This window comes from Malus domestica, chromosome 05 (genome assembly GCF_042453785.1).
Source record: "Malus domestica chromosome 05, GDT2T_hap1".
In the NCBI taxonomy this organism is placed as follows: domain Eukaryota; kingdom Viridiplantae; phylum Streptophyta; class Magnoliopsida; order Rosales; family Rosaceae; genus Malus; species Malus domestica.
In genome coordinates this window covers 41,969,453-41,990,532 of record NC_091665.1, presented here as the reverse complement: position 1 = coordinate 41,990,532, position 21,080 = coordinate 41,969,453, and the positions used below count along the sequence as shown (strand labels likewise).

The following is a 21,080-nucleotide window of genomic DNA, read 5'->3' as shown; positions in this document are numbered from 1 at the left end:
TAATTGAAAATCATTTGAACCACTTTGTCGTTCAATGGACCAAAATCCTGCTCATTCAACGGCCTCGATTACTCAAACTGATGGTGTAAAATTAGGTCCAAACAGTTTCTTACATGAAACTGAGTCAATTGAAGGCAAACTCACCTAATTATAAAATATAGAATGACATTTTGTCTCAATACTTTAGTGAAGCAAAAAATTGTATAAAATGTCAAATTACCACATGAACCATCAAATATCATAGATTTTTAGTCAAATGATCACTACTCTAATTAAATTAAAGTTAAATAAATGTTGCTATGATTTTCTCTTAACTAATTACATCGTCACCGTGTAAACATAAAATCTGGTCACGTGCTTTTCTAAGCTTCAACTGCATGGTAACGTTTGCTGCCCGTAGTTCTAGGGGAATATACAAGAGGACTTATTCGGCACGGCACGCCACACGATACTCAATCGACGAATTTGAAATAGGGTAAGTTGACGACTTGATGATGAAGTAAGTCATCTTGATGGTCGACGCTAATTTTACACATCTACGGTACGCAGCTGTTACAGAATCTTCAGCATTGCCGCGTCTTTGACCATTTTACCCTTTTATTTAATCATAAAGATATTGGGGCCTCCATAATTTTATGATTGCGGTCCACGTGAGTGGAAGCCCTGGGTGGGGTGGTAGGGAGGTGGGGAGGGTTTTAGTTGTCCATGATGAAATATTCAAGTGGGTAAAGGAAAAAAGTTGCCACCCATCAATCCATGAAAACTAATTTATAATTGCCGACGAGGGTTGGCTTAGTTGGTGAGATCTTTGTTTTGTGTGTCGATCCGTCTAAGTTTAAGCTTCGCTATCAGTAGCTTTCGTTGGTGCGCGATCTGAAATTCCTACATAAATCAATATTAGTGACAGCTAGTACCACGCGTAAGTCTCTTCGGCTCAAAGTTATGGGAATGCTCTGGTGCTGGTGGTGAGAATAACTAATCTCTTACTAAACTTTTTTTACCAAAAAAAAAAAACAATTATAAAGTTCGGTTACCAAACTCTTAGGGAAATAACTAAATATTTGAAAATTAAATAGCCATATATGTATGGCTCGTTTGGATGTACTTTTAAAATAACTGAAAGCGTTTTTAGAGAAAATGTTTTTTGGTTCCAAAAACACTTAAAGTATTTTATTCAAGAAGTACCAGTTATGTGCTTCTTATAGGAAGCACTTTAAGTGCTTTTACAGAATTTACTTGCATTTTTACTAAAGATTATTTCCAAAAAGATTTTCACCAAAAGCGCTTTCAATCATTTTAAAAGTACATCTAAACAAGTTCGTAGTATGATTCTTAGAAGACAGCTTCATGTCTACCAGGCATTTCTTGTTTTTCTTTTGCTACAGTCAACTAAAAGAAATACAAATTATGTATCTTGTTGGATGAGCCCAGCTTACAACATCTAGCAGATCAAGTGGACTCTAAAATGTGAAGGTCCAACTAGATACTTTGACATCAAATGGGTCAGGTTTCAAGATCTAGTTTTCCTTGAATGGTAACAATTTACTTATATGGGATAAGTTGACTTAAGCTGAAAAACGTGAGCGTAACTACATTAGCTAGAATGGATGCACTCACGTTACGTGCTCAAGTTCAATTCTCATCCTCACTGTTTATATTAGTTTAAAGTAGAAAATAAGTACTGTATTAACAAAGTAAAATATACCAAATACATACAATGTTAAATTGATTGCTATGTCGAATTAATATGCTAAGCACTTGCAGTTGCTGAACAATTTTAAATGAGCAGAAGTTAGAGCTCCAAGCTTCAAATGACTGAACAAAAAGTTCTGCAACCAATAGCAGAAGAAGAGGATTTTTCAGGTTATGTCAGGAAAACTATTCCAAAACAAGATGGCTCATCTTCTGGTCTGCTGGCTGGGAAAAGTTCTTCCTGTCCAACGATACAAACAGACGGTGAGAAACTGATCAACTAGGTGAAGAAACAACTTGCTAAAACAACAAGAGAAAATTTTATGCAAGCGCACGTCCAAACTGTGATACTTCTTTCATGTAAGGGGCTGATCGAGTATTTGAAATGTGACATCTCAGACAGGAATAAAGCAAACACAAGCTAGGAGAAGGGAGAAAGAGGGAGAGATTTAGGCACAAACCTGCAGCCTTCTGTGATGGAGAAACCGGATGACTATTTGATAAGGCGATAAATGATCTTGGGAAAATGCTGAGGTCTCCCCTATTAGTTTTTCCTATGAAAATGGAAGAAAGAAACATAAACAAAACAACAAAACATTATAAGTCCGAACAATCAAAAGTTCATATTTTGAAGGGAACTTTAACGAAAAGTTTCCGGTACTGTTCATTTTAACGAAAAACCACATTTTTACACTAAAAAGTCAATCCTGGTACTATTCACTTTACTCTTTATTTTGTCCTTATCGTTAAAACTCAAAGTTTTCAAGCCATTTTCATTAGTTTTTCTTATTTTGAAACCATGCAAAACCTAACATTGCATAGTTGCACTAGTCTACAGGCCTCAATTAACTTTAAAGGGAAAATACTACAATAATTTGTGATTTCATTATTCTTAACTCAACATTTAAATACAAGATTAATTCATAATTCTTGGAAACAATTTGCTATAAATAACCGTGTAAAGGAACAAAATCGACAGTAGAGCAACAACATAAACCTGGAAATCCAGTCACGCCAATAAAATCGCCAGGGCTTATACAGGAATAGAACTTAGAAAATTCAAATTCATCCATCTTTAAATTTCTGCATGAAATAAAGGAAAAGATTTATAACTCAATCACGTATTAATACAAATTATTTAACTTCTACACGACCAAAAAAGAAGGCAAGATGCAAATATTCAACATTGTGTGGTACTGGTTTTTACAGAAAGAGGAGCAAACAAAATTGTGAGAGATCATACCTTGGATCAGCCACAATTTGGACTTTGGAGCTACCACCCTGTAAATCATAGAAGAAACGCTTGGAGTCGGAGGACGACATTTTGTTCAGTATTTGCCCTAATTGAGGGTGAAAATTAAGTTACTGCTCAATTCAACAAAAACATAGTGAAATTAAGTAGCAAAAAATTAATCAAAAGTTCAACCCTAGGTAATTATCAATGGAAGTCACATATCATGTTGGTTAGATCAGTTGTGTGTCCGTCCCTTTTCACCATGTTCAAATCGATTTTCCCAGCAAATAGTAGAAGTTTAGAATATCCTCTAATAAAAAATAACTAGTTTTGATACCATCCAAGGATACTGTGATGTTCTCTCTAAGCTCCCCCTTGTTGAGGAGGCCTCCATACTCCTTTATGTAATGAGCGATCTTCATTGAAGCAGAGAACCCATATCGATGCTTATTGGGGTTTGGTTTATGATTCGTCTTCTCTTGCTCCGCAGCTTCTCTCTTCGCGGCATTTTGAGGCCTCACGGTGGACTTCATCTCTTTGCCCTGTGTAAAATCTAATCAAATGACTGAGAAATAGAATTGGCCAGAATTATTGTATTGATATTAGATTCTACCTTTACACAGAGAGTTCCCTATATATAAAAAAGCAGCTAATCCTGCAATACTGCTGTACAAGAAAGGAAGCAAAAATATACAGATCAATTACTGATTAGTGATTACACGCCTATTCTAGTCCCTTTATGATAGGGATCCTGATTGCTTTCAAACAGGTTCACCTTTGGTTGAGAAGATTGTGGTGGCGGCAGCGATAATGGCTCCTTTTCCGATGTTGTAATCTCAGAGATAAGGTGTTTGGAAAGAAGGTTAAGGTGGTTGATGATACGGTGGCGTTTGGCCATGCTCTGGATGTGGCGGAGCTCTTCCAAATCCAACGTCAACTCCTTTGCCATATTTCCTCCCTCTTTGATGCTACAAGTACAAGGTTGAAGGTTCACACAGCGGATGGATTCTGATTAGGGCTTTTATATATATTTTGTCACGGTCGGTTTGTGTCTGCGATTAGGGTAGAGTATGTGAATTGCAGTCGTAGTGACAAAGAAATCTTACTTGAGGAACAAGTATCTTAGATGGGCGGGTCGGGCGGCAAAATTCATAATCCATGTAGAAGGCCCACTTTCCACATAAATTCGTGCCCTTGAACAAGGCAGGTCTAAGACAAATGTGTCATCCTCATATAACCCTCGTACCCGTGCAATTCCTCATCGAATTTCCTATATCCAAATTGGTGAGATAAAAATGTACATTTTCAAAATTCTTTGTATGTTGAAATTTTTTCATAATTAATTGAAAATTGTGATAAAAATTCAATAGTGATTTATGAAAAAAGAAAAGAAAAAAGCACTAAAGTTAATTAGTATTCGCTGGTGATCTAAAATATCTCACTAATTTTCGACCTCGTTTGAAATGTTTTTTCAGTATTTACTTGCATTGTTACTAAAAATTAGTTTTAAAAATGTTTTCTATCATTTTAAAAATCACTTTCAAACGAACCATATACTAAAATAAAAATAAAGACAAAATGGAAGGTGTGATTTAGGGGACAGATATTGGGCGGATAACCCACGATAATCAAAATTATAACCAAATTATATACCCGAAACTTTTCTACATTTATCAAATATTTGAAGTCACATGTTTGAACCACTTCTCTATTTCATCCATGTACTTGTAAGTTGTAACGTCAAAGTCTTAGTATGGGCCATGGGTCATACCATATTGTCCAACTTGATTACATTTATGTATGAAGAAAAAACGTGTATACAGTTTGATGTTGGAGAGTCGGGTTTGTTACCTTAATTATGTTTAAAATATTCCCATATCTTGGTTGGCTTTTGACACTTCCAAACGTTGGGTTAGCTGTCATTCCATGGAAGTTTGGTTTGGGATTTAGTGTGGATTAGGTGATATAATAAACTTTACCCTCCAAGTGTTTCAAATATAAACTATTTTATTCACCAAAAGAAGAAACTCCCAGCAGAAGTGAGCCAAATATCACGTGCCAACAGAATTTGTGAGTGGATTATGTTTGCTTTTGTCCCCTTCCAAATCCACAGGAATTATTCTGTGGACATCTTTGATGCAGAATTTGCAGAGTGCAATAACTGTATAAGTTTTGATTAATTGCACTCCACTTCCTGATGTCTTGTTTCAAATGGGAACAGGTATTACTATTAGCTGGTGTGGATTGAAGAGGTAGTGGAATCAGTTCACATTTGCAGTAGTTTGAAATTACTGCAGATTAGGACTCGTTGACGGAGGTCAGAGGCTGGTTTGACTAGGGTTTTTGGGTCAAAGGTCGATGAGTGGCATAATTGTGATTTGAGAGTGATATTCATATATGATGATGAAGTAAATGTGAATTTACTATCCACCAAACATTTGATGCAAAATGTCTTCTGTCTACGAAATGGTTCTATATAGGATTGAGATTATTTCTGGATTTCTATCTTCGGAGCAGATAGTCTCGAAAATCTAGCCATGAGAGAGAGAGATCAGGATGTGAGTTTGTGCTAGTTGTGGCTAGTGTGATGAACTAATGAGAATCGTATGATTTAAATTAAATGTTCGGATTTCTGAGTTCGTTTACTCCAAAGATAGAGATCCAAGGATGATGTCATTCCTAGTTTCACACTTCACATCATCAGTGTCAGGGTGGCACTATAACTAGAGTCATGATTTTCTTGGCAAAGTGCTTATCAAAACGAATGCAATGCGTTGTTGTTTGTTTGTTGTGGATTGAAAACCTTATTTGACAAACCATGCATACCATCCATGCATGCGTGCATTATAGTCAAGAAGGATATTAGGGTAATTCGCATGGCATGTGGGCTTATCCTAGCCCTCCATGCTTGTTCCCGCGTGGCATATCAGCAGAACATCCCAACTTTGACAGGAAGCTCTCTAATCCAAAATCTTCAAGAAGCCAAATATTCACAGCCCGAGATTTTTGCCACTTTCGTTGAAATTTGTATCCCCTTCTGGACAAAAAAATTGACCCTCCCTCTCACTTGCAAACCTGTAATTAGCTTGCTCCCACCAATCCTCTGTTCCCCACCTAATCATGCACTCTAATTATAGAGGGGTTCATTCTTAGAATATTACGTACAAGTTACTTTCTTTAATCTTATAATTCTAATAAGTCTCTGCTACAATACGAACAAATACTCAAAACAAACACCCAAATATCATAAATAGTACAGTTGACGCGGAGTGAAGCAGCAGTACTTCGAAAGATTGTTGTACTATTTTGTTGGTGATTTACAAATATTCGTACTTAATATACGTTATTTATAGCTTAGAAACATCGTAACAACCAAGCTGGTAGTAACAGAAAACCCAGAAATTATTTAATTTCTGTGAGCGTTTGGTTCCCAAGTGGCAAAGTCTTTTTATTTCGACCAAAGAGTCCCCTCCCCTCCCCTGCTAATTGATTTAAAAGCACCAATGACCATAAGCTCACATGAAAACCTCTGACGTTTTGGAATTAAACCATGCAAATGAAAGAAACTTCGCAATCACCGCATCAGTGACCGGCGATATTTCAAGTCAGACTCTCGGAGTCGTCAGTCAACCAACCAAATCCAAACGACTTCCATAATCCTTCAGTTTTTCTTCAACTGTTACAGTTGCTCACCGCGTTAGATTTCCCCCTCATACTTAAAACACCTTTTAGCTGTGATTTGAGATTAATCAAAATGGATATCTGACAATGCTAGTAAATGAATAATGTTAAAGAGATCACATTTATATTTGACAGTAAGCTCTAGAACGGTGGTATAAAATGGTCAAACAAAATAAACATAGTCTCTTTAATATTTTCTATGTAAGTATTTATGTGTAGGAGAAGCTTTTTGAAATACAGTTCTAACTGTTTTTGACAAAAATAAAAAATAAAAAATAATTTTGGTCATACAAGTGATATTTGGAGAAACACTTGTCAGATATTCTTAAGGACTTTCAAGTCTTTTTTCTTTCAAAAAGCACATGAATTCAACATATTTAAATTAAACACTTATAATAAAATCACTTATAAACATAAGTGTTGGGGTCAATACAATTTCTGTTGCTGAAGCTTTAGCCTTAAGAGATGCTTTGTGGACTAAAAAAAATGAAAGGCTATACAAATGTGGATGTCGAGGGAGATTCGAAGTTGGTCATCGATGTTGTAATCGGGATTAGTACAACACTTTGGGGATTGAAGAATATTATTAAAAACATCGAGCGGTTGGCGAATTCATTTCATTCAATCTCTTAGAAGTATGTGTTTAGAGCAACTCCACCCATGGAGCCCTTCCCCTTGGCAATCCACTATTGAATTCATCATTTTGAACAGTAACTGCCTTTAATGAATGGTAACTGCCATTAATGAACAGTAATTGCCATTTGCATCTCCACCCTTGGAGCCCTCCCCCTGGCAATAGGCAATAAAATATTAGTTTTTTTTGTTTGTTTAAATAATACAAAATAAAATTATTTGTAATTTCAGATAAGATTTTTTAAATCGTTCTCGTTGCGTCACGTGTCATTTTATAAAAAAAAACAATTATTTTGTGATGGATTTCGATAAGATTTTTATCCAATGTCATCGTGTCACGTGTCGTTATCTTTTGAGAATCTTTGACGATAGATTTCAATTAGATTTTAACTCGTTCAAAATTGCGACACGTGTCATTATCCGAAAAGATAATTATTGGAGATCGATTTCGATAAGATTTTTATCCAATACAATCGTGCCACGTGTCATTATCTTTTTAGAATTTTTGAGGATAGATTTCGATCAGATTTTTAACAAATGACGACATGCCACGTGGCCTTATCTACAATCCAATCCTTTCTGAATCGTCCATATAATCCATCATCCATCCTCACAAATCTCACACCAATTTTCTCAACATCTCTATCTCATTATTCATAGTTTCTGCTTCTTCTTCACCATCCATCCTTACAATGTCATCTTCTTCATCAAGGATGATGTGGGAAATCGTCAGCAAGAGGAAAAATTGTTTAACCAATCTGAAGGAATGTTCAACCTTCAGATAGCCGAAAATGAGATGGAAGAGGATAAGGAGCGTAGAAGGAGAGATGACGAAACAAGAATGGCCAGAGCCTCACATTCCCGTCGAGTCATCCAGACTGTTACTCAGATATGCAGGCCCAGCCGTTCAAGAAACCTTGATAGAAGCAGGCAACGACGGGGTGAAGAGCTGTTGGACGATTAAACTCCACATTTCTCGCAACTGCATCTCATTACCCGTAAGGGAATTATGAGTAACTTCAACCCAGCTAGTGCATAACGCAACATCTTCAAGAAGCGAGTACCTGCATTAGTAGTCATTTTGTGGAAAAAAATTGGATTGAAACTTTGAGAAAAAGATAGGAATTTGATTGAAAGTAGTTGAGAAAATATGAAATTGTGGTGTAAGGTAGATGGAGAAGAAGTGGTATTTATAGAAAAGTAAAAACAATTTTTTAGAATTTTTTCGGATTTTTACAATTTTTTTAAAATTTTTATTCAAATAATTAATCTTTGCCGTTGGATTTTAAAAAATTTGAATTCCAACACTCCAGATTATGCCACGTGTCACAACGGTAACTTTTCTTAATTTAAAAACCATTTTTTCTTTTCTTTTTTTAAATTTATAAAGCAGATTAATATCAACCGTTGATCTCAGATCGAACGGTTGATATAAAATCAGCTTTTTTTTTATTACCGTTGCAAATCGGAAGGCTCGTATTAAAAAGTCGTTGGGATCGAACTGACCATGGGAAGCCACGTGGCTTCCCAACGGTAACTGGGTTGCTGGGCTCGTGCCCTGAATTCCTGTCGGGCGACGCGCCCCCACTCGCAAGTGAGGGGCACGTGCCTGACACAAAAAAAAATAAAAATAAAAAGCCCGGACTCAGGCCTGACGTCACGGGCCTCGGGCCACAGACCTGTCGATTGCCCACCCCCCCCCCCCGGCCCTCGGGCTCCCACCCTCACTCGGGCTCTCCATGGCTGGAGAAGAACCAACCGGCCCTCGGGCCCTTTCTTGGTGCCTGTCCCCCGAGCAAAGAGCAAGGCTGGACTTGCTCTTAAAGAAGTAAATTTTGTGGCGGATTTTGTCACTAGTGTAGACTTTAAGGTTGCAAACCTATATATTAGGGATAAGTATTTGCCGCCTGTGGCAAGTATTGATATTGCTTGTGACCGTGGCCATTCAATCTAATTAATTTATTTTTTTGAGAAAAAAAAACTTTTTCTCATAATATAATCCTAAATGAGCCCTTAAACTTTTATTAAAATCTCAATATGTGCTTACAATACAAAAGCGTTGTGAAAAAGGATAAATTTTTCAATGTGATCGGTACACCACGTGTCATTATATAATAGTTGAGATATGTGTGTTAAAAAATTAATAATTTAAAAAATAAAAATTTTCATCACTTATATAAAAAAACATGATGTACCCTCTGTATTCGAGTTTCAATAAAAAATTTCTCTTGAAAAAGGGCATAAAAGTTTACGGTCATTACATCAAGAACGCTTTTGTTTCGAAAACTCAACCTCGTAACAGGCTTTTTCTCTGTAGAAGGCTTCTTCCTACTTTTTCTCGTGCCCTCTAAATGGACATTTCCATCTTTACTTTTTAGTTTAGTTTTTGGTCAATCACCACACTTTACGAACTCCCCTTAACATTTACTAGCCCCCCAGTTTCCTCCATTACCATTTCATTTATTCATTATATTCCCACTCCTCTCTCTCTCTCTCTCTCTCTCTCTCTCATGGAATTTGAAAACTAAAGGCCAGTTTTGCAGGGAAAAAAATGAGAATCCTGCTTAGGTATTCACTTCTTCTGGTGCTGATTGCAGCAGCAGAAGCAGAATCCACCTGCAACAGCACAGACCAAGCCCAAATCTCCAAGGCATTCAAATCAGTCTCCGGTTTCAACCTCTCCTGGCTCCAAAATTCGAACCGACCCAACTGCTCCAACCCAACCATCACTCAAATCAACCTCCCATCCAAAAACCTAAGCGGAATAATCTCATGGAAGTACCTCAGAAACTTGTCGAATCTGCAGGACCTCGATCTCTCTTTCAACAATCTCAAGGGCTCCATCCCGGGCTGGTTCTGGTCCCTCCCGAACCTGGTCCGAGTCAATCTCTCCAAGAACCGGCTCGGAGGGAGCTTCGGGCTCGAACACACATCGGGAAACGGCTCAGTTTCTTCGGTCCAGGAGCTCAATCTCTCATATAACCGGTACACCAACTTGGGCCAGCTCTCTGGGTTCCCGAACCTTACATTTCTCGACCTTTCCCACAACGATTTGGGCACTCTGCAGCCGTCTGCTTTCTCCAACCTCAACAATTTGCAGCACCTCGACATCTCCAGCAGCAGAATTTCTGGGAGTCTAAAACCCATCTCTGTTTTGCACGGATTGAAGTATTTGGACGTTTCGGACAACAAAATCAACGGTTCTTTCCCTTCGGATTTCCCTCCGCTAACGGGCCTGAAATTCTTGAACATTTCGCTCAATAATTTCACCGGCCGGGTCGGACCGGAAGAGTACCAGAAATTTGGGAAAAGCGCTTTTATCCACGCCGGAAAAAACGTCACACCTTTCGACAGTTCCAAAACCAAAGCCCCAAGCTTTCACACTACCAATGCAAACCCACCTCCCAAAACCCTCCAAAAACAAAAACCCATGACCCAAGAATCCCCCCACAAAGAACACAAATCGCAAAAATTCCATAAAATTCTTGTTCTGAGCTTATCCTGCGCATCGGCATTTGTAATCCTTCTGTCCATAAGTACTTGCGTAGCTTGCATATGCAGGAAAAAGTACTTTGCCAAAAAGCACAAATGGGCTATTTCCAAACCGGTTCAGTTAGTCCCGTTCAAGATCGAGAAATCGGGACCGTTCTCTTTCGAGACCGAGTCGGGGACGTCGTGGGTCGCCGACGTCAAAGACCCGACGTCGGCTCCGGTGGTGATGTTCGAGAAGCCGTTGCTGAACTTGACGTTTAAGGACTTGATTGCTGCAACGTCGCACTTCGGCAAGGACTCCCAGCTCGCCGAGGGGAGGTGTGGGCCCGTCTACACCGCCGTGCTGCCCGGCGACCTCCACATGGCTATAAAGGTGCTGGAGAACGCCAGGTACGTCGATTACGATGACGCGGTGCAAGTGTTTGAAAATCTTTCGAGATTGAAACATCCCAACCTGCTGCCTCTCTCCGGTTACTGCATTGCAGGTACTGCACACTTCACTCTCTCTCTCTCTCACCGGCCGGTCGGTCGTTGATAATCTCACCAAACGACATAAATGCGAGACACGGGTTTTAATTCCAATGTCGTAAATGACAAGAGTCCGTACGTACGACACTGTGTTTTGTCACCGTCGTCACGTAAAATCTAATTTAGCACGCATAGGCTATGATTTCTTGCTATTGGTATGATTTTGTTCATAAATTTGGATCTGGATTTTTTGCCTCCCCATTCTATACACTTCTTTTATTTATGTGATCACGATTAAGTTATGTCAACATTTTATATTAATTTTTTTATAAAAATAATAAAACAAAAAGTAACGGGAATATAAAATATTGACGTGATTTAATTGTGTCACAGAAATAGAAAGGGATGGGAAGGATATGACATCCAGGTCCCATAAATTTTCACATGTTTACTGAAAATTTGTTTGTTCCGGCAAAATTTTACAATGCATTGGTATATGAAATGTATTAAAGTATTGAACAACTAAATTGTGTATTGCATAATTTAGCGGTTTAAATATAAGTGCATCTCATACATTGACGTTTAGGGGCTAAGTTCATCTCATTCTTTTCTTCCTCATTTTCCTAATTCGGTTTATTAGATCATAGGTAAGTACACATTTCACTTAATCATATTTGAAACTAACTAAACATGTCATTAAACCCTATTTATTTTTGGGAGCTTTAACGAAAAGCTTCTGATACTGTTCATTTTAACGAAAAATCACATTTTTACACTAAAAAGTCAATCCTGATACTATTTATTTTACCCTTTATTTTGTCTTTATTGTTAAAACTCAAAGTTTACAATTCTTTTTCATTAGTTTTCTTTTTATTTTTCTCTACAGGGAGAGAAAAGTTGGTATTGTACGAGTTCATGGCGAACGGGGATAAGATCACTGACATCTCACGAATTGGATTCGAACCAATCAAGCGGGGACTTGCACAGATGGTTGCACGAGCTGCCCACCGGGGAGCCCAACGTGGAGGACTGGACTGGTGACACGTGGGAGCAAAGCTTTGTTAATGGAGCCTACTCGCCCGAAAAGAAAGGGTGGCTCACGCGCCACCGCATTGCGGTTGGAATAGCCTGTGGACTGGCGTACCTCCACCAGGCAGGGTCGAGTCCCGTAGTCCACGGCCACCTCGTAACTTCCAACATATTATTGGGTCCGGACTTCGAGCCGAGAATAGCCGATTTTGGTTTGAGAAGTATTGGGAGTCGGGGGGAAATTGGCGGCGGAGGTGAAGGCAGCGGTGCGGAGGCGGATGTGTATTGTTTTGGGGTGGTGTTGATGGAGCTGTTGACGGGGAGGACGGGGACGGCGGAGACGGTGGTGTGGGTGAGGAGGATGGTGAGGGAAGGGCGTGGTTTGGACGCGGTGGACGAGAGGTTGAGAGAGAGTGGGGAGTTGGAGAGGGAGATGGTGGAGAGCCTGCGAGTGGGGTACTTGTGTACGGCGGAGTCACCTGGGAAAAGGCCCAGCATGCAACAAGTCCTGGGTTTGCTCAAGGACATACATCCCAGTCCCACTGCCACTGTTGGCTGACTTCACTTCATTTCACGCCCCGTGAAACTGCGTGCAATTAGAAAATTAGAAATGAAAATCGAAATCATTTTTTGTTTTTCTTTTAGTATATCGACGGTGCAGAACTCCGCTGCACATTCATGTTTATTTTTAATCTTTGTTGTCAACTCAAGAAGAACAAAGATGGAAATAAACAGAAGTGTGCGAAAAGAAAAAAAGAGTACGGATGTTATTTCTCATGTCGTTTTGCATTATTCCGGATGTACATTTTCGCTTTAGTGTTTATAAAAAAATGAACTTTAACGAAAAACTTTCGGTGTTTTTCATTTTAACGAAAAACCATATTTTTACGCTAAAAAGTTAATCCTGGTACTATTCATTTTACCCTTTATTTTGTCCTTATCATTAAAACTCAAAGTTTTCAAGTCATTTTCATTAGTTTTCCTTATAAAAAAAATGACTTCTGCACATTCTATTTTTCATTCTGCTTATTACTGTTTACTTTTATGCGTTGATTTATTCAATTATAAGCCTAAATAAATATAGTGTGCAGAAAGAGAGAAGAATATCGAAAAGTCCTCTTATAAATAAGGAATACATGGTGCTAATATCAATTCTTTTTCCTACTTCCAAATCAAGAGTGAATGAATGGGACCACGTTTTGTTGTCTCAAATTTAAGAATTGTATAATCTTTCTTTTAGAAATTAGTGATGTGAATGCAAAAATCAAAGAAAAAATTAAAATAAAAAAAAGTTTGAGCCCATATAAGTATGGAGAATGGGAGAGATGGTGGGGGGGGGGATGTTGAAGTTTAGGTGAGCAGAGAATCAAATTAGTGATGTGAATGCAAAAATCAAAAGAAAAAAATAAAAATAAAAAAAAGTTTGAGCCCATAAAAGTATGGAGAATAGCAGAGATGGTGGGGGGAGATGTTGAAGTTTAGGTGAGCAGAGAATCCCACTTATTGCTTGTCTCTTGTGAAGGATTCTCATCACCACCACCTCCTTTTCCCCCTTCTTTTTGTTTCTACCTGCGACTCTGCTTTATTCGTTCATCTTTCTGGTGATTTATTCTTTTAAATTTCCAAAGAAAAAAGATAAATTAAAGAAGATTAATGAGACGTACTTTATAGTTGGGTGGATAGATCAGACACCTCTTCCTATGCATGAAATATACAATTACGTGTTTGGTTTTGCGGGAGAATTTTCTAGTGGATGGATGTTTGGCCGATGTCAATTGGCTGTATGTTTAATCTGTATATGTTTGGTATTGTTCAATGATTTTCACACGACGATGTTGTTCTTGTCGTCAACGTTTTTGGCTATTTATGTCTGCAGAATCAACCGTGTGTATTCCTTTTTGAGGTATCCTGTTATCATATGGAAACCCTAATTGAAATGCTCCATACAATCTGATGCATGCGTGAGCTACTGTCATCCACTAATGAAAGTGAGTCTCGTAATTCAACAATAGTTAACAACTTCTATTCATCGATAGAAGTTAGTCTCATCCCTTATTAGCAGTTAACAAACACACACGCATGTGAACGATTATCACTAACACAACTCAATTAAAAATCCACACGACAGTTAATATTGCATGTCATAAAGCAAAAGTGAAGAGATTTTTGAATTTTCCGAGTCAGAAATGGTGTATAGGATAATAAGTCGTCATTGTCCAGCTTGATTAGTTTGAAGTCATGTCCTTAGAACTCCAATACCGGGGTGGATCTCTCTCCAGTCATAGCCGTGTAGGTAAAAAATAAAAAAGTAAAAAGCTGAGGTGCTCGTCCAGTCCTTCTCACTCATGATGATTCAAACTCATGCATGTCTGACCGTCATCCCTAAAGTCAGTTGCAACCTGGAAGACTGGGAAAGCTTGTGGGTGCATGCAATGCGTTACCATAGCTAGCAGAAGTTAGAACGAAATACACAAAAGCGAAAGAGAAATTGTATTTTCTAAAGCAAGACAACGATGGAGAGAAAGAGAAAGCTCATCAAGAATTCCGTGCCCTTTTTTCGTGTCTTCACAATTAACGCTTGTTTGATATGAGTAACTATTATAGTAATGTTCCGTGTCAATAATACAATAATATATATTCGTTTTTTCTCTAAATATCTTTTTATTATTAACACAAAACGCCATTATGATAAGAGTAATGTGAATACAAGTTGATCTCTTTGCCTAGACTCATCATAGTAACTAGTCTAACGACACTCCGTCAACGAACACTTGCTATATACTTGGTAGAGTCCAAGTAACCAAATATTTGAAACGTACGTTAATTTCGTTGTCACATACATCACATCGTCGTTGCCTCAACGATAAGGCAACAACAACATTCTCACATGCAACCACAGACCAAGTCTACTTCATGTAGACATCACAATCTCGCATGGATTAATTTTAGACGACACAAATTTGAAGAGTATTTGTGAAGTTTGAGTCGCATTCTTACCTTTGGATCATTGGATGTCAACTCTTCTCCTCATGCATGCTCCACTCAACCATACACATTGTCTTGTGGTATTTGGTTTATTCTTTGCTTAAAAACTAGGGTAAATTACATAGAAACCCCTCAAGTTTGAGATCTATTACAACCTCATACAATATCTTTAAAACATTTCACTTTCATACCTCACGTACTATTTTATTTCAAAATAACACATCCGTTAGATTTTCCATCCAATAGTCTGTTAAATGCTGACGTGGCTGTCACATTTATGCTGATATGGCTGCCACGTGGCAAAAATAATAATTTTTTATACATTAACAATATTATAATATTAACCCTATTATTAAAAAAAATAAATTTAAAAAAAAAACCCCCACAAAAAACCGAACCCACATCCCCTTCCCCGCAACCCCACATCCCACCCCCACCCCTTCACCCATCTCTTCCTTCCTGTCCGTCCCTCCCCTCCACCCCTCCATCCATCCCCTCCACACCCCTCATCCCACCCCACCCCACCCCTACCACCCCCGCAAGCCCCCCACCCCACCTCACCTTCCCCAAGCCCTTTCTCCTCCTCACCTACACACAGAGCTGTCAGTATTGCACTTTTACCACCTACAGAGACAATTTTCAAACCCCTAATTTATCAAAAAAACCATAAATTCGATCAATTTCACATACAATTCATAAACCCAATTCAAACATATGTGCATTTGATAGAGAGAGAAAGTAGAGAGAAGAAGAGAATCGTGCTCCTGGGTGGAGAAGGCAGGTGGGTCGTCGCGCGCCGGGGAGGAGGGGAAGGCAGGTTGGTCGTTGCGGGGAAGGCAGGTGGGGGGGGGGGTAGGTGGTCGCCGGGGGGGGGGGGGGGAGAGGGTAGTAGGTCGTGTGTAGGGGTGGGGGGAAGGGATTTTGTAAATGTGAGTTGAGTTGCAGAGAGATGAGGGGGTGGGATGTGGGGAAGGGGAAGGGGATCTGGGTTCGGGTTTTTGTGGTTTTTATTTATTTTTTAATAATAGGGTTAATATTATAATATTGTTAATGTATAAAAAATTATTATTTTTGCCACGTGGCGGCCACGTCAGCATTTAATAAACCATTGGATGAAAAATCTAACGGATGTGTTATTTTGAAATAAAATAGTACGTGAGGTATGAAAGTGAAATGTTTTAAAGATGTTGTATGAGGTTGTAATAGACCTCAAACTTGAGGGGTTTCTATATAATTTACTCTAAAAACTATGTCTGAGAGCTCGAACTTTGGTGTCATTTGTACTTAAATTCAACTTCAGTAGTTTGCACAATCATTGACGTTCCTTGCTTTTACTAAAGTATGATTATTCGAATAATTCAAATTCTCGACTTCCCATGTGTTCATAAACACAAATGAAGTTAAAATCAAAGAAAGGGGGTTAAATTACACCTTCTAAATCCAAATATCAATATATGAAATACCATGTGTAAACTCGACTAGGGTGACCAGTTGATTCGACTCCATGTCTTCTTTTTGATTGCGATCCGCTACTTTCCCTGTTGACATTTGAATTTAATCCATCAAAATAACGATTGAGTGTCACTAAACCAAAGAAAGATCGACCATAAACCTTCGACTCCTCCACTTTCTTTTCCTCTTGTACCCTATCTTTCCCAGCCCTACTTCTCGTGGGCCTTGATAATGAGATAAGGCCCAATAATGTCATTTAGGCCCAAGTGAAATTGAACCAACAGGCTCCACTGCAATTTGGATTTTTTTCTTCCGCCAAATCATTTGCTTCCCCAACTTCAAAAAGTTAGTTAATTAGTTAGCGCGAACTCAGAAACCCTAAATCCCCAATTTATCTCTGCTCCCCAAACCCCATGGCATCGAGGAAGAAGCAATCCGACGCCATAGCTCTCCTGCTCTCCAATTACAACGACGAAGAAGAAGATGAAGACATGGAGGACGTTGAGCAGCACAACAACAAAGAAGAAGAAGGAGATGAAGAGCGACGAGAACGGGGAGAATTCGACGATTACGGTGAGCTGAGAGGCTCGGGAGATGCTGCAATGGCGGATGTGGATGGAACGGTGGGTGGTGAGTCTAGGAACGACGATAGCGCACCGCCGAATGCCGGGGATAATGAGGTGGCTTCGGATGGTTTGAATAGAAGAAGAAGAGGGGCACTTACAATTGTGGACTATGGGCATGATGAAGTTGCTATGTCTCCTGAGCCTGAGGTATTATTTTGTTCCCTTTCTTTATTTCGGTGGAAGCTTTTTTATTTCTGAGAAACTGAAGAAACTGAATGAAAAATGATTTGGGTATTATCATGTTCTTCTGAATTTGATTGATTTTTTAATGTTAGAGTTGGATTCTTGTTCCAGTTCGATTGAGAGTGCGCAGTTCATGTTTTCAATTGCAAAGGATGATACCTTGAGTTTGAGTATTCGAAAAGCGGTCGTCATGTTAGGTTTTGCCCAGCCAAATGTAGATCTTTTCCTTGATATTGGATATTGAACAATGCTCCGTGTTTAGTCATACATAATTAGGGTGTGTGGAAGTTTGTTATCTTTGCTGACCTTATTAGTATGTTGTTTTGGGCGATGCTTGATTGCAGGAGGGTGAAATAGAAGGGATTGGTCGTGTTTCTGGTGATTTCCTTGATAAGACACCTCCAGGAACAGTTCATACTCCTCAATTATCTGAACCGTCAAACTCTGACACAATGAACGATATTGTACTTGAATCTGAGGGTAGAGATGCTGCAGAGTCTGTTGCAGAAGAGCAGAAAGATATTGTTCTGTTGGATAAGTTTCTCCCGCCACCATCAAAAGCAAAGTGTTCAGAGGAGCTGCAAGTAAGTTCCTTTTAGATTCTGATTTCCAAATAGGTTCCTTTGGGGTTATAGAATGTAGAACTGTTCATCTTGGAGATAGCCTCTTGTTCTTGATGTTTTCAGGATCAATTGATAAAGCCTGATCTAATATAACTTCTTAAGTCGTATATGTTTAGCTTATTGTTCTATGGTTACACGACGTTTGTATTTGAATCTCGTCTTTTGAGGCTTTGTCCATTGCAGGCATCCAAATCCAATAATTTGTGGTTTTAACTTTGTAAAGATGATGCCTATGTGCCTTTTCTTCACTTGACAAGTCATTTCATGTTGTGTATATGTTTAACTTTTGGGTTTCTTCTTGCTGCAGAGGAGGATAAATAAGTTTCTTGAATACAAGAGAGCTGGGAAAAGCTTCAATGCAGAAGTGCGTAATAAGAAGGACTATAGGAATCCAAACTTTCTGGTGCATGCAGTGAGGTATCAAGATATTGATCAGATAGGGTCTTGCTTCAGTAAAGATGTATTTGACCCTCATGGATATGACAAAAGTGACTATTGTGATGAAATAGGTTACTCACAATTCTTTCAACTCTCTTTCTGTGTATTTCCTGTCATGCATCAGTGCGCTGTTTAACTTGTAACATTGTATATAATATTTTGTATTTCACGTAAGTGCATTGTCAAGTTAGCTGTTATGGTTAGTGATGCTTTTTGAAATTTTCTCTGATAGACTATTTCGTATGTAGAGGGTGATATTCAAGAAATTGTAGTAGAACTTATGTATTCTAAAAATAATTGGATAATCTGCTGCTATCACAAATACCAAATTCATAGACTGTAACGAAGAGGACACTGTCACGTTTTTCTGTACAGAATTTTGTTTTCCAACCCTGTTAGTTTTTCTTCTGCTTATGTTTTGTATGTTTTGGTAAGCAGAGGCTGATATGAGGTGTGAAATGGAAAGGAAAGAGCAAGATAGGAAGAAGAGTCAAAAGGTTGAATATGTTTCAGGAGGAACACAGCCTGGAATAGTTGGTGTTGCACCTAAAATTAACATACCTTATCCAGGTTTGAAGCAACTTTTAATTTTAAACTTTGGTAGTAAAGATTGATTAGGCATATGCAATTCCACACAACTTTATCACCTGAGCCAAGGCCTTGGCCCATCGGCTTAATAGTTAATTTAATGGTTGATCCTAGCCTTTCAAGATCTTTCTCTTTCATTTTATTCTCGTAAGTTCTCTTATACCGTGTCATTCTGCAGGTGTTTCAACCATGGCTGCTACTGGGTTGAGCTCCTTACCGCCTGCAGCTGATGTCATCCCTCGGGAGGGTAGACAGAACAAGAAGTCAAAATGGGATAAGGTTTCAATCTATGGATATGGACTATTACTTCCCTATAAATTGTGAGAGATATCAATTGATTGATCAACTGTTTTATACGACGTTACTTCTTTCAGGTCGATGGTGATCGAAAAAATCCTCTTCCCTCAGGACCGCAGGATTCTATGTCTACTCTGGGAACTCATGCAACACTCTTATCTTCTGCCAGTGCTGGTGCTGGATACATGGCTTTTGCGTATGTTTGTTAACAGCCTTTGGTCTTATTTTACTCATCTATCGTGAATTCCTTTCCTGTTCTTAGTGACCATGTCATGATAAGTTTTGTTTTGTTTTCTTTTCTTTTTGTTTTCTTTTTTTTTCTTTTTTTTTTCTTTTCGTTCATTTTAAATTTACTTGTGTTCTTGTGTTGCCAATCCTTTCCGACTTCTCACAAAATGACCACTTTGCTCTAATTTGGCAGGCAGCAGAGACGAAAAGAGGTGGAGGAGAAACGATCAAGTGAAAGGAAGTTAGATCGAAGATCTTGAGCCGTTTCTTATATTTCTTCCTAGCAGAGGTGAAATCACGGAGAGAAGCACAGGCATCATATACAACAGATTCCAAAATTTCAAGAGGAGAAAACGACTCCAGGCAGCACTATTTACGGCTAGATTCACTGCAACAGGCTTGTAACTTTTGCTATCGATTATACATGTACATTTTCGGAATGATAATCCAATTGACAGCACACAATTCAAGGGCGCTCAAGTCGAATTTTCCTTGGATAGAATCCAACTACAGAGGAAAGAATCGAGTCGACATGATGCAATGGCTATAAAATTGTAGTTGTTGGACTGTATTATGGTTAATTTCCACCGATTAAGGATGTCCTTTGGACCTTGTCTCCTACAATACTACAATATTTGCATACAAAAGTTAATGATGTCCAGTTTTCAGTCCCTTTTTGGCGCCCTACCCTTTTTGACCCCCGTCTTTTATCAAGATAATTAAATCACAAATTTTTAGGCTAATATACATTACTAGTCACTTTACAAATTGTGTTATTTTGGAAAACAAAAATAGGTGGGGGGATGCAACACGAGAACTTCCTAGGAGGTCATCTATACAAATTGTGTTATTTGGTACCAATATTTGTTTAGCAGTATTTGGAGTTTTGGTTGCATGCAAAGATAAATGACCTTAACTGCTTGAGCTGCAAGTCTCTGTATGTATTATCTTTAAATTGTACAAGTCTCTTCTGTGTGTATTATCTCTAAATTGTTAGGAAATGGACCGTAAGGGGTCCTTAGTAGAGTTATCAGTTAATGGAGTAAGACGTGAACAAATAAAAGTAACCAACAATTGTCACTTTAACAAAGATTAAGGAAAGATTGGTTATTAGTAAAGCGATCCAGTTGTATTGTCTTTTCTTGGATGTACACATCACCTCTAGATATACATTCCATGTTCTAGCCGAAAGTAGTCCCTGACGTGCAAAGATAATGCAAAGTAAACAAGTCAGTGAAGACAACCCTACCTCATCTAATCTCTTTCACACTACGCCTTGGTTACAAGAAACTCTCTCCTTTCACACAGACCCATTACTTTGTGGTTGACAACTGATTGACATCGTTGTCATTTAACTGGCATCCTACTCCCATTATTCTACAGTCGTTTTCTTTTTCCTTGTAAAAGTTGTAGTTCCATTAGTTAGTTTTC

General features: G+C 38.5%; 3 protein-coding genes across 4 annotated transcripts; 2 read left to right on the top strand and 1 right to left on the bottom strand.

Annotated features, from left to right (window-relative positions):
• Positions 1 to 2,013: 2,013 nt before the first annotated feature.
• LOC139196273 (lysine--tRNA ligase, cytoplasmic-like) lies at positions 2,014 to 3,875 on the bottom strand. The gene is made up of 6 exons (XM_070821957.1): positions 3,702 to 3,875; positions 3,264 to 3,468; positions 2,936 to 3,032; positions 2,690 to 2,775; positions 2,154 to 2,246; positions 2,014 to 2,060 (listed from the first exon to the last, which is right to left on the bottom strand). The coding sequence occupies exons 1-6, from the start codon at positions 3,873 to 3,875 to the stop codon at positions 2,014 to 2,016; spliced, it is 702 nt and encodes a 233-aa protein (XP_070678058.1).
• Positions 3,876 to 9,523: 5,648 nt separating this feature from the next.
• LOC103434894 (calmodulin-binding receptor kinase CaMRLK) lies at positions 9,524 to 13,077 on the top strand. The gene is made up of 3 exons (XM_070822788.1): positions 9,524 to 11,217; positions 12,087 to 12,129; positions 12,179 to 13,077. The coding sequence occupies exons 1-3, from the start codon at positions 9,792 to 9,794 to the stop codon at positions 12,786 to 12,788; spliced, it is 2,079 nt and encodes a 692-aa protein (XP_070678889.1). The 5' UTR covers positions 9,524 to 9,791; the 3' UTR covers positions 12,789 to 13,077.
• Positions 13,078 to 16,987: 3,910 nt separating this feature from the next.
• On the top strand, positions 16,988 to 20,336 carry LOC103434897 (uncharacterized). 2 transcript variants are annotated; one of them, XM_029103141.2, is made up of 7 exons: positions 16,988 to 17,439; positions 17,820 to 18,059; positions 18,406 to 18,607; positions 18,975 to 19,106; positions 19,303 to 19,403; positions 19,499 to 19,617; positions 19,843 to 20,336. In XM_029103141.2, exons 1-7 carry the CDS (start codon positions 17,080 to 17,082, stop codon positions 19,907 to 19,909), a joined length of 1,221 nt encoding a protein of 406 aa, XP_028958974.1. In that variant the 5' UTR covers positions 16,988 to 17,079; the 3' UTR covers positions 19,910 to 20,336. The 2 variants fall into 2 exon arrangements, with proteins under 2 accessions (XP_028958974.1, XP_070678888.1); XM_070822787.1 differs by lacking the exon at positions 16,988 to 17,439 and adding an exon at positions 17,516 to 17,689.
• The last annotated feature ends 744 nt before the right edge of the window (positions 20,337 to 21,080 follow it).